Here is a 16,234-nt window from a genome sequence, read left to right as displayed (position 1 = left end):
GAACATCACAAATGTATCGCACACAAGCATTCATCACCAGTTCCAGCTGATATGATCTCTCATATCAAAACCCTAGGAGAATGGGATCACGCCGGCCGGGGTGGCCGAGCAGTTCTAGGCGCTACAGTCTGGAACCGTGTGACCGCTATGGTCGCAGGTTCGAATCCTGCCTCGGACGAAGTGGTGCTGACACCTTCTTACAGACAGCAGGTATGTGTTCTGTCTAGTCTAGTGATGGTCCAGGACTATCCCCAAATTCTTTGCAGAGGAAGAAAATATTATTTCTGTGCTGTTCAGGATTTAGGGTGGAAGAGATTCTCTGAACAGTGGAGCAATAATACTTTTGTGAGCAATTCAGACAGCTTGGGTTTTAGATGGGTTAAGTTTCAGACCTACATTCTGCGCCCATTCTGACAAAGCAAGTAAGTCAGCATTTACATTCTGGATGGCTGTGCACAAATTTGTTATGCATGCACTTAAGTATAACTGAAGATCATCGGCATATAAACGAAATTTGCAATGGGAGATAACAGTCGACACATCATTTACAAATTAGAAAAGTTGTGTGCCCAATACTGATCCCTGTGGGACCTCTGATACCACATTCTTCGATTGTGGCCTCTCTGTTCCAATAATTAGACCCAGTATGTAAGGAATGACTGGAACTTCTGTACACCACTTGAAGAAAATTTGATTCTTGAGTTTAACAAGAAGAATATCAAAGTCAACAATGTCGAAAGCTTTGCTGATATCCAAAAAGCACACAACAGTTGCATCTTGTTTGTCTATAGATTGATTCATTTCGTCCATAAGTTTTATAAGAGCACTCATTGTGCAGCAGGTTTTCTGGTAAACAGATTGGTATTCATCCAGAAGGTTATCTGATGTTAAGTATTTGGTAAGGTGATCATGAACAATGTATTCTAAAGCCTTATATAATGTAGAATGCAAATGGGCCTGTCTTTTGTCAGATTCCTTTGTCGATAGAGGTTTTATGAGTCTTCCTTTCCAGGCTATTGGAAAATACTGGAGGTGAGAGAATGGTTAAAAATATTATGGGCAGTAATGGACCGATGAGGAAACAGATCACATTTATTGTAATACTGTCATGTCCTGCAACTGCTGAACATATCAGTCCCATTGAATTCCTGGCTACCAGTTGCAAAAAAAAAATTGTCATTTGTACTAACCAGTGACAGTTCAAGAGACTCAATGTGTGATGAAGCAAGGTGGGATCCTTTTACTTCCTCTCTTTTTTGCCGTCAGCCTCCATAAATTCATTTTATTTTCATTTTTGCCTAATTACCATTGACATACAGGACTATAATCTGCATTCCCATGAAAGAGAAAGGTTGGCCCTCAGTCTTAAAGAATATAGCACCAGTTCTAATTTTGTGCTTAGTTTTTTAATTTATTTTGACTATTCCTAGTTAATATCTTTTGTTATAGGGTGAAAGGGAAAGCAGAAAGGTGGAAGGAGTATATAGAGGGTCTATACAGGGGCGATGTTCTTGAGGACAATATTATGGAAATGGAAGAGGATGTTGATGAAGATGAAATGGGAGATATGATACTGCATGAAGAGTTTGACAGAGCACTGAAAGACCTGAGTCAAAACAAGGCCCCGGGAGTAGACAACATTCCATTAGAACTACTGACAGCCTTGGGAGAGCCAGTCATGACAAAACTCTACCATCTGGTGAGCACGATGTATGAGACAGGTAAAATACCCTCAGACTTCAAGAAGAATATAATAATTCCAATCCTAAAGAAAGCAGGTGTTGACAGATGTGAAAATTACCGAACTATCAGTTTAATAAGTCACAGCTGCAAAATACTAACGCAAATTCTTCACAAACGAGTGGAAAAAATGGTAGAAGCTGACCTCGGGGAAGATCAGTTTGGATTCCGTAAAATTGTCGGAACACGTGCGGCAATACTGACCCTACGACTTATCTTAGAAGAAAGATTAAGGAAAGGCAAACCTACGTTTCTAGCATTTGTAGACATAGAGAAAGCTTTTGACAATGTTGACTGGAATACTCTCTTTCAAATTCTGAAGGTGGCAGGAGTAAAATACAGGGAGCGAAAGGCTATTTACAATTTGTACAGAAACCAGATGGCAGCTATAAGAGTTGAGGGGCATGAAAGGGAAGCAGTGGTTGGGAAGGGAGTGAGACAGGGTTGTAGCCTATCCCCAATGCTATTCAATCTGTATATTGAGCAAGCAGTAAAGGAAACAAAAGAAAAGTTCGGAGTAGGCATTAAAATCCATGGAGAAGAAATAAAAACTTTGAGGTTCGCCGATGACATTGTAATTCTGTCAGAGACAGCAAAGGACCTGGAAGAGCAGTTGAACAGAATGGACAGTGTCTTGAAAGGAGGGTATAAGATGAACATCAACAAAAGCAAAACAAGGATAATGGAATGTAGTCTAATTAAGTCAGGTGATGTTGAGGGGAATTAGATTAGCAGATGAGACACTTAAAGTAGTAAAGGATTTCTGCTATTTGGGGAGCAAAATAACTGATGATGGTCAAAGTAGACAGGATATAAAATGTAGACTGGCAAAGGCAAGGAAAGCATTTTTGAAGAAGAGAAATTTGTTAACATCGAGTATTGATTTAAGTGTCAGGAAGTCGTTTCTGAAAGTATTTGTATGGAGTGTGCCCATGTACAGAAGTGAAACATGGATGATAAATAATTTAGACAAGAAGAGAATAGAAGCTTTCAAAATGTGGTGCTACTGAAGAATGCTCAAGATTAGATGGGTAGATCACGTAACTAATGAGGAGGTATTGCATGGAATTGGGGAGAAGAGGGGTTAGTGGCACAACTTGACTAGAAGAAGGGATCAGTTGTTAGGGCATATTCTGAGGCATCAATGGATCACCAATTTAGTATTGGAGGGCGGCGTGGAGGGTAAAAATCGTAGAGGGAGACCAAGAGATGAATACATTAAGCAGATTCAGAAGGATGTCGGCTGCAGTAGGTACTGGGAGAAGATGAAGCTTGCACAGGATGGAGTAGCATGGAGAGCTGCATAAAACCAATCTCAGGACTGAAGACCACAACAACAACATAGGGTGAAACCAGTAATTGTATTGTGACTTAGATTCTATTGTTAACTTGCAAACAAACATAAATTCTGCAATAATTATAAACGTTTTGAAGAAGAACTACTAGGATTCTTAAAGTACTTATTGGGCTCTATTCGAAAACATGTTAGCAAAGCCAGCCTTTATTCAATTCCAAAATAATTACCAGATTTGTCAAAAGCAATGTTTGTGGAACTCTGTCTGTTAATTTCATTGTTTAAACAAATAATTTTAATTCAGCCTAACCTTTGTGATATAAGGAACTGTTAAAAAGAAGGAATTTTTTGATGTACACAGTTAATTGAATGCTTTATGTTTTAACTGTAATTTTTGTAACTTAAATACTGAACAATGTATAGTTTCAGTGCCTATTATTGTGAGGATATATATAAAGGCCCGGTTTTTGGTCCCGAGTCAGCCAGTCCATAGCCAATTTTCAGAAGGAAATTATGTACTGTTTCAAGTAGCAACAATGTATCAACTTAACAGTGGAATTAGTCTAACATAAATATGTCATGGATTGGAACAATGACAATGTCTATTCAATTTATTTGAGAAATAGTGTCAAGTGTACCTTATTATCCTCAAGAACTGTGAATTGTATGCTTGGGTATTTACTTCTCATAGATGTTCAACAGCAAACTATTGTAGCAGTATGCTGATGTTTGCCTGCTACCTGGTAATGAGGCTTAACAGTGAAGGTAAAGAACAGTTAAACGCAACTGTGCAACTGTCGGCTACATCATCTACAGTAGTCAGTATTGAATTCAAATATCCCATCACCATATCATATGGAGACTTCCTGTCATTTATCATTATGTGTAACTCTTCGTAGAGCTCCTTTACTTTCTCATCAGAATGCGAGTATGTTGGTGCAAAGACTTTAATTATTTCCATGCAAAATTTTTGGTTTATTTTTAAAACTGTTCTTGCTATTCTGTTTGAGATTATTTCAATATCTGTCACACTTTTTAATTTTCAAATTTAAAATAAAGATTACACTCAATTTTTCTCCATGCTATGTTTCTCTAAAGTAAAACATCTGATCTAATTTTAATCCCATTTAATCACATCCCTAGTGAACCCTTTTTGACCTCAATTTAACTCCTTTTACAACTCCACTAACCAGTCTGTGGATCCTAAATTCTGCATTTTACTGCCACTAAAAAAGGTAGTAATAGTAGTTTTAAGGTCTCTATTATTATGTATTTAGCCAAACTCCATGCAAAAACTTATGAGTGCAGAAACAGCGACGCATGCCCCATTCCGAGTTCCCACAATCCACTACTACCACTGTTTTTCAGCCAGACCAGAAGGCTGATGTTCAAGGAATTCGCATGTGGCAGTAGGCCCTATGACAAACACACCTTGCATAAGTATGCAAGGGCCCGATGAGTTTGGCAGGTTATATGAACAGTAATAAACTTTGGCAGGCCAATGTATTCTGCTGTCTCAGCTCAGGGTGGAATGTTTCTAAATGTCATAACCTTGACTCAACACAACCAGTTCACACATATTCACATGCTAGCAGTACCCTCAAATCAAAATGGCCATTAAGTAGTTATTTACTGCAAGATGTATGCATTCAAGTTTAGAGGGTTCCCAACTCTGACTTGCCATATTGTCTGCAGTGCTAGTTGGTGAGCAGTCATTCCATATTTTGTGTTGGCTTCTACAGCCAGAGACAGTTAACATAGAAGTTTACTGGGCATGGAACTACATCATATTGTAATTAATTATCATTGATGAAATGAACATTTGGCCATGACAGTGGCCTACTTCTGGGACTAATGGTGTATTTTTGTTTTCCTAAGTCACTTATATTTTGTCATGACTGCTCTACTATGCATGAGATCGCATCAGAAGTGAGAAACAATTTTATTGGTCACTGATGGTGGAAGGAGTAGCAAGCTTTATTGTAATATGTTTCCTGTCGTGGAAGGAATGAAGATTTTAGGCCATGTTGTGGCATTTACCCGGTGGCAATGTGCGCATCTCTTGTTGGAAGTGCAGCTTGTTGGACTCTGATAGTTGGCAGCCAGGATGATGCAAGTGTAAGTCGACCCTCTACATTCATGTCGTTAGGGTGTTTTTAATATTTCAGTGGCCTCTCTGATCTTGCATTTCATCATCCCTCTTAGCTTGGCAAGTATTCAAGTTTCACTGAATTTCATTTTCTTGCCGCAATGTTCCTGGTGTTCAGCCATTGTAGATTTGTTGTGCTGCACAAGCCGAATGTACCATTCATGGCCCCCGTATACATGTTGCTACTGGCTTGCCAATTTTCATGATGAAACCTCCATATTCACAGTCACTCTGTCCATGCCTGCAGCATGCAGAGAATCTGTCTTGTCCCTGGTGGAGCCTAGAACATCCTGGATTTTGTGGGTGCCACAGAAGGTGGGCTGGAGATCTGCCCAGTGAAGGTGTTTACTAATTCTGTCAGTGACATTATTCACGTAAGGTAAGCACTCTGCAGGCTGCTATTTGTTTATGTCCTGCCCATCTAGGATTCTTTTATTCATTCTCATGGCAGTGAGGATCAATTTGGGGTTGTAACCATTGGCCAAGAACATTGTTCATAGCTTTTCAAGTTCAGATCATACACTGAGAGCATCACTTAGGCACTGTGCACAAATAGTCAGGGAAAGGATGATTGAGTTCTTCTGAGCCTGGTGGTGGTGGGAATGGGTGTGTAAGTACATGCCCATATACAGGGTGTTACAAAAAGGTACGCCCAAACTTTCAGGAAACATTCCTCACACACAAATAAAGAAATGATGTTATGTGGACATGTGTCGGAAATGCTTAATTTCCATGTTAGAGCTCATTTTAGTTTCGTCAGTATGTACTGTACATCCTCGATTCACCACCAGTTGGCCCAATTGAAGGAAGGTAATGTTGACTTCGGTGCTTGTGTTTACATAAGACTCATTACTCTACAGTACTAGCATCAAGCACATCAGTACGTAGCATCAACAGGTTAGTGTTCATCATGAACGTGGTTTTGCAGTCAGTGCAATGTTTACAAATTCGGAGTTGGCAGATGCCCATTTGATGTATGGATTAGCACGGGGCAATAGCCATGGCGCGGTACGTTTGTAACGAGACAGATTTCCAGAACGAAGGTGTCCCGACAGGAAGACGTTCGAAGCAATTGATCGGCGTCTTAGGGAGTGCAGAACATTCCAGCGTATGACTCGTGACTGGGGAAGACCTAGAACGACGAGGACACCTGCAATGGACGAGGCAATTCTTCGTGCAGTTGACGATAACCCTAATGTCAGCGTCAGAGAAGTTGCTGCTGTACAAGGTAACGTTGACCACGTCACTGTATGGAGAGTGCTACGGGAGAACCAGTTGTTTCCGTACCATGTACAGCGTGTGCAGGCACTATCAGCAGCTGATTGGCCTCCACGGGTACACTTCTGCGAATGGTTCATCCAACAATGTGTCAATCCTCATTTCAGTGCAAATGTTCTCTTTACAGATGAGGCTTCATTCCAACATGATCAAATTGTAAATTTTCACGATCAACATGTGTGAGCTAACGAGAATCCGCACGCAATTGTGCAATCACGTCATCAACACAGATTTTGGGCAGGCATTGTTGGTGATGTCTTGATTGGGCCCCATGTTCTTCCACCTACGCTCAATGGAGCACGTTATCATGATTGTATACGGGATACTCTATCTGTGCTGCTAGAACATGTGCCTTTACAAGTACGACACAATATGTGCTTCATGCATGATGGAGCTCCTGCACATTTCAGTTGAAGTGTTCATATGCTTCTCAACAACAGATTTGGTGACCGATGGATTGGTAGAGGTGGACCAAATCCATGGCCTCCACACTCTCCTGACTTCAATCCTCTTGGCTTTCATTTATGGGGGCATTTGAAAGCTCTTGTCTATGCAGCCCCGGTACCAAATTTAGAGACTCTTCATGCTCGTATTGTGGACGGCTGTGATACAATACGCCATTCTTCAGGGCTGCATCGGCGCATCAGGGATTCCATGCGACAGAGGGTGGATGCATGTAACGGAGGACATTTTGAACATTTCCTGTAACAAAGCATTTGAAGTCACGCTGGTACGTTCTGTTGCTGTGTGTTTCCATTCCATGATTAATGTGATTTGAAGAGAAGTAATAAAATGAGCTCTAACATGGAACATAAGTGTTTCCGGACACATGTCCACATAACATATTTTCTTTCTTTGTGTGTGAGGAATGTTTCCTGAAAGTTTGGCCATACTTTTTTGTAACACCCTGTATGTTGGCTTCCACTCTACTCTGTCTTCTAGTGTACTCACAAACCCTATGTTGCTCCATGGCATCACAGGGCCTTATAGCGAATCTGTCATCTGGTATCAGAATCAGCAGCAAGGGCTTATTACAATAATGTTTCCTCCTTCTTCCACACCCAGTAACCAATAATATTTTTGTTTCTCAACTGTGATGCAATTTCATGCTCAGCCAAGCATTCATGGCAAAACAGAAGTGACGGGAAAACAAAAATACTGCATTAGACTCCGAAGAAAGCCACTATAACTGTGGCCGAAATGTTGCTTACATCAGTAATAGTTATTTGCAATATCATGTGACCCCACACCCAAAAAGATTTCATGCTAACATTCCATACTGTAGTGATTCGAGAATTTCTGTGTAAATTCTAGAACCATTCAGCCTTCTACTGTCTTGAACACACGATATTCTGGATATGAGTGTGGGATGGTAGAATCCTACCTACTGTGCGTCACATGCTTGTGTACGTAGGTTTAAAAGCAGTCACGAGAAGAAAGTAGACATTGCGATCAGACGGCACTGACTGGCATCTGTCTGGCTATCTATAGATGTTTTAGTGAGTGTGTAAGGAAGAACCATGGAGTTTATACGCAGCTCTGTGCTTATTGGGTCACTGACTATTGTTATTAAAACAAGAACAGTTGAAAAAAGTAGTCTTGTAGACGTGATGCAACCTTGTTAGAGGCAAGACTCATTTTATGATTCATGTTAAGAAAGATCATGGTATCCAAGCCAACTTTCTTTTAACTGTAATTAAATTTGTTTCTAACGTCCGACTGTACAAGATACTTGCACGAAGTTACATATTCATGTGGAAAGTGAAATTTTTATTGTGTATGGAGGTCAAACACATTGTTAGTTGACGAAAAGTGAAGTTTGTACATCTACTTATTTCATATGTAGAAAGAGTCTAAAATTTCCTGTACCAAGCGTTATTCGATGGAGAAGAAGTCAAGAGGGTTTCCAGCAGCCAGCTATTCAGTAAAGAAGAGTGGCTGCAAATTCCAAGAAAGTCACCTCGTAAAGAAGTGGAAGGTGATTTGGGGGAATAAGTTGATATAACCCAGATCCACACTCACACTTTAAGTCATCAGAACGTTAGAATACATGTTCGTCACACAATAATCCCTAAAGGTGGATACTTTATTGATATTAGCAGCTGCATAGTGTGAATGTTCAGACTGGCCACCCTAGTCAGTCTCATCATGATCACAATGATGCAGGTAATGGCTTTTCTTTCCATACTCACCTTTATTGTGTCAGTTTGAATGAAATGATTATCTTCACAGAATGTATGATATCTTATCTATTGCCCCAATTGTGTTCATTAATGTACTTAACTTTTTCTCTCTGTACTAAGGTAAACATGGTACGTAGTATGGTACACTGGAGAAAAAATTAACATTGCTTTGAAGTAATATCTTTCTTTATAGAAAACACCTATATCATATGAAATTTTCCCAAAGTTGCCTTCCTGACTTTATTCACACAAAATGTTCAATAATACAATCAACAGTCTCTCAATCAATTTCCTAGCTGCCACTTGCAAGCTCTCTCTTCCATCCTTTCCTGCTAATTCCATGTCCATTTCCTTTGCCTTTTAGTTGTTTTTCAATTTTTTCCTGCCACTTCACACTAATTATATGCAACTTTAGTCCGTCAAGTCCAGAAATTTTCTATCATTTCAGCCATTTAAAAAAAAAACCACACACACACACACACACACACACACACACACACACACACACACACATGGACATTTTAGTATTATCACATTTTATTTTAATAATTTTCATATTTTTATTAAGAAATATTCAAACTTGGCAACAGAAATATGATATACTCACTGCTATTATCTTTGGAGTTGAAGTGAGATCCTGCTCCCATATGACCATAGTTGGATATGGTAAATAAAAGACAAAAAAAATTATTCCTCCAGCTGCAGCAGCCAAATTTGCTCTTGAAAAAAATGTTGATATGAGGAAGCTCAAACTGATGGTTGCAACACAGTTTAGTAGGAGAAACAAAAACACTACAGATGGATCTGAGTGTTCAAGAATTTTTCCATACTATAAAAAAAGCAATAAGAAATTAGTGCATTAATCCAGTCTTAACAACAAGAAGTATGTAATCATGAAATAATGCTACAGAATTCTGCACTGAGCTGTACTTACAACAAGAATAAGAGTTAGCAATATAATAGTTAAAAGCATTGGTATAATACTGTCAATGAACCAGCCTAACCAATGAACACTATTTCCAAGGCCCATTATTTTCATGGTTTCTTTGAGACGATGTTCCTTTTCATACACCACTGATTTAGTTATCATTGCACAGCTGTACACCCATGAGAGGGTCATAAACATAGGAAGTTGGCGCGAGATCGCCAGAATAAATCTGCAAGCAAAATGTTTATGGTTAAGATACTTTAAATTTGCTCATCACCATTCACTTAATTCTGTACGTATTTACATTGATTAACATAAATTATACATTTACTCCATACCTGTCAATCACATAGCATGGATATGGGAACTGCTGAAGCACAATGCCAATTGTTCTATTTGAGCCAGTTTGTTCACTTATAATACTATGTTCTATGATATCTTGTAGGTATGCAAAACCATATGATATATATTTTAAATCAATATTAGGATTACTTCTAGGTCCAGGTCTCGGTAGTCTGTCTTCAATCTGAAATGTGTTATCCACTCTACTGGCATCCATCCTGTGGAATATGAGACTGATATTAAGTAACAAATAGAAATAAAACATAAAACTTAACACCAGTAATGAAAGATGAAGCTGTGAAAATGTCTATCATTAATTTCTTACACAAAACTAAGAAAAATAAAATGCAGACACATTATTTAATTAACTTGTAGAGCATTTTTAAAATACTGTTAGGTACTTCAGTAGGAATTTGTCAGACATACTTCCTTTAGTAAATCTCTCAAAGAACACTTGTTTACCATTAGAAACTAGATAATAATTATAAATAAAAGGTGGAAACAACAGTATTTTTAATAGCTAAAGAAACTATCATTAGGATTCACAGACTTCAGTATGTCAGAGAGAATAGACAACTTAATGGACAATGATATGTTCATGAGCTGCTACAAGTATACAAGGAGATACAGGAGGGCACAAGATGACATAGACAAAATTTCTATGGAGGACAAAATTATTGTTTAACATCTCAACGACAACAAGGTCATTACAGACAGAGCATAAGCTCAGATTAGGGAAGGATGGAGAAGGAAACATGCATGCCGCACAAACCATCCCAGTATTTGCCTTAAGCAATTTGGGGGAATCAGGAAAAACCTAAATCAGGATAGATGGATGCAGGTCTGAACTGTCATCTTCCCAAATGTGGGTGCCAGGCCAGTGTGCTAATTACTGCGCTACCTCACTTGGTCACAAAATTTCCAATTGATGTGATGAATGACAGCTAGCCCTAAGAGTAGAAAAATGCACATTAATGCAAATGAGTAAGAAAACAATCCTGTAATGTTTGAATGCCGCATTAGCAGTGTGCTACTTGACGCAGTCAGGTCAATAAAATATCAAGGTGTAATATTGCAAAATAATCTGAAATGGAACGGGCATGTAAGGAATGTAGTACGGATGATGAATAGTTGACTTCATTTTATTGGAAGAGTTTTAGGAAAGCATGGTTCATTTGTGAAGGAGACCACATGTAGAACAGTATCACAACCCATTCTTGAGTACTTCTGAGTGTTTGGGATCCCCACCATGTCGTATTAAAGAAAGATGTCGAAGCAATTCAGAGGTGGGCTGCTAGATTTGTCACCAGTAGGTTCGGTCAGCATGCAAGTATTATGGCAATGCTTTGGAAACTCAAATGGAAATTCCTGGAGGGAAGGGGACTTTGAAATTGTATTGAGAAAATTTAGAAAACCTGCATTTGAAGCTGATTTCAGAATGATTCTACTGCAACCAATGTATCTTTCACATAATGGCTACGAACATACAATAAGAGAAATTAGGGCTCACATGGAGGCATATAGGCAGTCATTTTTCCCTTGCTCTATTTGTGAGGCGAACAGAAAAGAAAGCAGGCCAGGCACCTTATGGTGGCTTGCAGAGTAGATGTAGAAAACATTACACTTTCAGTGGCATTTGTGTGGTTAAGAACTCCACAATATGTATGCTCATTATTAGCACACAACTGTGAAACACAATGTCTAAATTTATTAAAAAATTCAGTTTTGTTGCCAGCACCAATGACCAATCAAGAAACCAGAAAAGTTACTTATTTTCTTGCTAGGATCAACACTTACATGTTTAGGTTGATGTATACTCCAAATGATTCATTCCAGTAACTGGCAGAAAGGTTGAGAAGGCTACCCTTGCCCACACAGTTTCAAGGATGCCCATATTATGCAGCATTATCCCCAGAACTGATTGGGACATTCTGGTTCTGAGCTGATTAGAAGAATTTAAGCAGATACTTCAAAGGTTCTGCGACAGGCTAGGCCATAATTTCTTTGACTTGTGCCATAGGGCCAAGAAATGTAAATCCACCTTAAAAGGTTCAATGAGGTGCACTACACATCAGAGACTGCTATCAAGGTGACTGACTGTTTTGTGAGTGCACACAAGCTTGTTTTTTAAGCTCAGGCAACTTTCCCTCCAATACAGACAGTGATTGTTGTAGACGATGCTTAATTCTTAATGTAAGGCTCAAACAAATACCTTCCACAGATGAAACAATTAAAATCCTAGAGACCAACTGCTGAATCATTTGGAACAAAGTCTCAGAGTTGAAACAACCCTAATATTATATGATATGTCGCAAGTCACTGTTTGTGAGGTAACGTTTACTTTGTCACTGCCACTGTTAAATAAAGCCATAAATGATGTACCTTCTTGAAAAGGTAATTGATGAATCACAATTTAGTTACACTTTGTCATTCAATGTATCACTTACTAATTCACCAACAACATAATCAAATATTTAACTAACAATACATTACCAGGGGGAATTTTAGTGACTCATGTTAAATGTGTCATTATATAAAAGACAACATTCTTTCAAGGAATATAAATTTCATGTCATTACATTCATAACTTCAATTTTACGTAACTAGATGTAGGCAATCACAGCAAGTACTGCAGACTGTGGCTAGATGGTAGACAATCACAGCAAGTACTCCAGACTGTGGCTAGACACAAACCATAACTACTATGAGGGTGGTTTGAAAATTGTGGTAAATTCCGTGAAAGAACAAAATATTTTTGCTGTGTCTTCATGGTTGGTAAGCTTGCTTATTCTATCATATAAAGAATTACAACAATATACAGTGCACTGTTCATTACTGACAGCCATCTGGATTGGTCAATGTGTTGACTGTGATTGAAAATGGAGAACACCAAGTTTTGCGCTGCTATTAAACATCTTCACCTGAAGGGTTGGACTGTCGCACAAATCAAAAAAGAATTGGATGAAGTTCACATGGACTCTCCACTATCACTAAGACCATTTACTTTTAGATTAATGAATTTACACATGGTCGGACAGGTACCGAAGTAAAAGTGCACTCCGGCTATGCAGCTGAAGTCTCCACTAAGGAAACCACTGACAATGTCCATGATATGGTAATGCAAGACTGCCAAACAAATATTCATGAGATTGCTGAGACTGTAGGCTTCTCAACTAAGCAAGTGCATAATATCCTGCATTGAGAATTGGCTATGAAGCAGCTGTGTGCGAAGTGGGTGTCACAAATGTTCACAATCGACCAAAAGTGCATTTGACATAACATTTCAAAACAATGTCTGGCTGTGTTTTATGACAATCCACTAGACATTTTGCACCAATTTGTGACTGTTGAAGGAACCTGGATCCATTAATATGCACCAGAGTCAAAATGGAAGTCAAAACAATAGATAAAGGCTGGTGACAGTGAATCGAAGGAGGCAAAAACCATTTTCTCAGCTAGCAAGGTGATGGCCACTTTTTTGGGATTCCCATAGAAGAGTCTTCATTGATTACTTGAAAAAAAGCAGAACCATAACTGGATCCAATTATGGTCCATTGTTGAATTGTTTAAAACTTGCGTTGGTAGAAAAAAAAGACAAAGATTGGCATGCAAGAAAGTGCTCTTTCACCATCATAATGCACCATCCCACACATCAACAATAACAATGGTGAAAGTGCATGGATTGGGCTTTGAACTGGTTCCCCCAGTATACATTAACATGAGAGTCAATCAATATGTAAAATGAAATGTTCCCAATTTCTGAGCATTGTTACTGATAAGAACTTAAAATGGAAAACCTATATTCAGGATCCTCATAAAAGTTCATCAGCTGTTGTACTTAAGATGATTGCTAAACTGAAAATGGAAATGTCATTACCATTTCAACACAGCAGCAGAAATCATTAAGCAACATCAGGAAGCAAAACTGTCCCTTAAAGGCAAAATTTGATATTAATGGGCCCAGAATGGAATGAATTACAGAAAGGATTTTTTTCTTTGTTGCATTGGACAGAGATGGGGGAAGGGGCAGGGGTAGAGGGGGAGGGGGAGGGGGAGAGAAGGGAGGATGAGGGAGGTGAGCAGAAATAAATAAAACAGACCAAACCAGTAACTCATAGCACAAAAAAGATATGAAAAAGAAGCTAGAACATACTCATATCAGAAATTTGCTTTCTGTTTGCCACTTGGATGATAAATTAGTTGTCATCTCAGAAATTAATCACGCTATATTTGCTAGCACACTGATATATTTACTTTTGAGCAAAAAATAATTGTTAGTCTGGTGGTGAAATTAAACTAGCATATATTTATTTATAACAGCAAATAATCCCTCTCACCACAGTAAGTAAGGTTGAAAAATTAGTTACATATAATATCTTCCACTCCATTAGGCCATCTGGTACAGCAACTGTATGTATGTATGTATGTATGTATGTATGTATGTATGTATGTCTTGCAACCAACACTGTTTTTAATTCAAAATTTACTTCTAATGTTGAGAAATTAATGTAACAATAGGTTTTGGGACCTCCAAGACAGAAACTCCCCTATCGTTATCTTCTCACATAAAAAAGTAACCTGAAGTTTGTAAATGGAGCTTATACACAAAGTATCTTGAAATACAGACATGAAAGTTATCACTGGGTAGTGTTCCACTTTGAAGCTTATGGAACTGAAATCACTCCAAATGATATGGGGATTCTAGGTGACTTTTCTGAACTTCACCCCTTTCCCAATACCTCTTCAGTCCTTTTCCTTTACCCCTATTTTTTCCCCTTCAACTCTTCTGCCAGAAGAAGAAGCCACTGGCTCCAAAAGCCTGTTATAGTTGAATTCTTTGGTGTGTGTGTGTGTGTGTGTGTGTGTGTGTGTGTGTGTGTGTTCCCCTGCTGCCACTTCGTGACTTGATTTTTCATCTATACATTTATTTTATATTAATAATAATTGATTATTTTTGTTGTTATATTAGCCCATGTGGCCATCATTCCTTATTATGTAACCCTCTAGTCAGTCTTTGTTGTCATCTTTGTTGAAACTATTGTCAGTTTTCTATCTTTTGTGCTAGTATTCCAATCATATACTTATCTACACCACCCAGATTAATCAACACTTTGCCCCTACATATTTTCCAGTACCGATTTTCATGCACGTAGACAGGATATTGTTATTTGAAATTTGCATATAAGAATTTCACCATTATTTATGAATTTGCCTACAGTTTACTACACTGCAGGGTATTCTCCCGATTGTTTCTCGCGGATTTATTTTCAAATTTGACAGCTATTTTCTTTCCTTCCCTCCACTTACCCAGTTTATAAGCAATTCTTTCATGTTTTTGTGCATTTGTTTTCTGCCAACCCACGATGATCAACTTTTACTGCCATCTCCTACATTACTTTATTTACCAAGCAAAGTAGTTTACATTATCTCCTGTGACTTTCTCTTTCGATCTGGCCAGTTCTTAAAATTTCATCTCCTTTCACGACTTTGCTATCGGGGTTTTTTTTCCAATCATTTTTTTGGATCGTATAGACCACTCTTGTGGCAAGAAGTTCTTGCCCAGTCATTGCCTATTGCTAACCACTGTCTATTCTCACGATTTTCGTATAAAGTTTTCTGATCTTTCCGAATTTTTTCCCTGCTTTTCTTCCCTTTTTCTATCTTTTTCCACCCTCTGAGTCTTGGTTTTGCCACTCCCACCATTTCTAACACTCCAGACCATCCTCTCTTGCCATGATGAATCCCATCATATATTATACCAGTTATTTTCAAAAACATTTTTTTGCATTATCAAAATTAAGGTCCCACATTCTTTTCTGGAAGTCTGCTTGTCCCTTGGAGTTACTCCCAAAGGCCTAACATTGAACGTGCCACACCATCAACCACCACTCCTCTCCTACAAACTGAGCTTGGCCAACCTCCTTAACAATCCACAACATTCACCACTGCCTCCCAGACCTGTAATAACTCATAACCACAAGAAATAACCACAACAGTACAGTGTTCTCAACCTCTCATCCAAAGCACTCTCACTCCCCCGAATTATCTGTATTATTCAGGGGGCTCACTTTCAGCTCTAAACCTGCATTTAACCATGCTGCTTTGGTGAAGGACCTACTTCCTTTACACATAATGTCAACTGGAAATATCACTTCGCAACACAATCCCAAAACCTATCTAGCAGCAAACCTGACATTTAATCCTGCCTTAAACAGTTCCGACCACGACCCCAACATGATCCACCACCACTACCTCAGAACCATCCCTTACAAGCCTTCTAAGAGTTCCTCACATGAAGCATTGCTTCACAAGCTTTCCTC

At 38.7% G+C, this 16,234-nt stretch overlaps 1 protein-coding gene across 3 annotated transcripts in view; it reads right to left on the bottom strand.

Moving 5' to 3' along the window:
* Positions 1-16,234, bottom strand: part of LOC124595045 (ATP-binding cassette sub-family A member 7-like) — a 610,990-nt gene that overhangs the window by 414,479 nt on the left and 180,277 nt on the right. For all 3 annotated transcript variants that reach the window (XR_006978174.1, XR_006978175.1, XM_047133608.1), the window contains exons 15-17: positions 9,911-10,132; positions 9,579-9,801; positions 9,252-9,473 (exon numbers count right to left, since the gene is read on the bottom strand). Coding sequence is in view for 1 of the 3 variants with exons in the window: in XM_047133608.1 (XP_046989564.1) it covers positions 9,252-9,473; positions 9,579-9,801; positions 9,911-10,132 (667 nt within the window). In the remaining 2 variants the exon portion in view is untranslated. The remainder of the gene's footprint in view (positions 1-9,251; positions 9,474-9,578; positions 9,802-9,910; positions 10,133-16,234) is intronic.

Source organism: Schistocerca americana, chromosome 2 (assembly GCF_021461395.2).
Source record: "Schistocerca americana isolate TAMUIC-IGC-003095 chromosome 2, iqSchAmer2.1, whole genome shotgun sequence".
NCBI lineage: Eukaryota > Metazoa > Arthropoda > Insecta > Orthoptera > Acrididae > Schistocerca > Schistocerca americana.
Note: the sequence above shows the minus strand (reverse complement) of the source record. Positions and strands in the feature narration are given on the sequence as shown.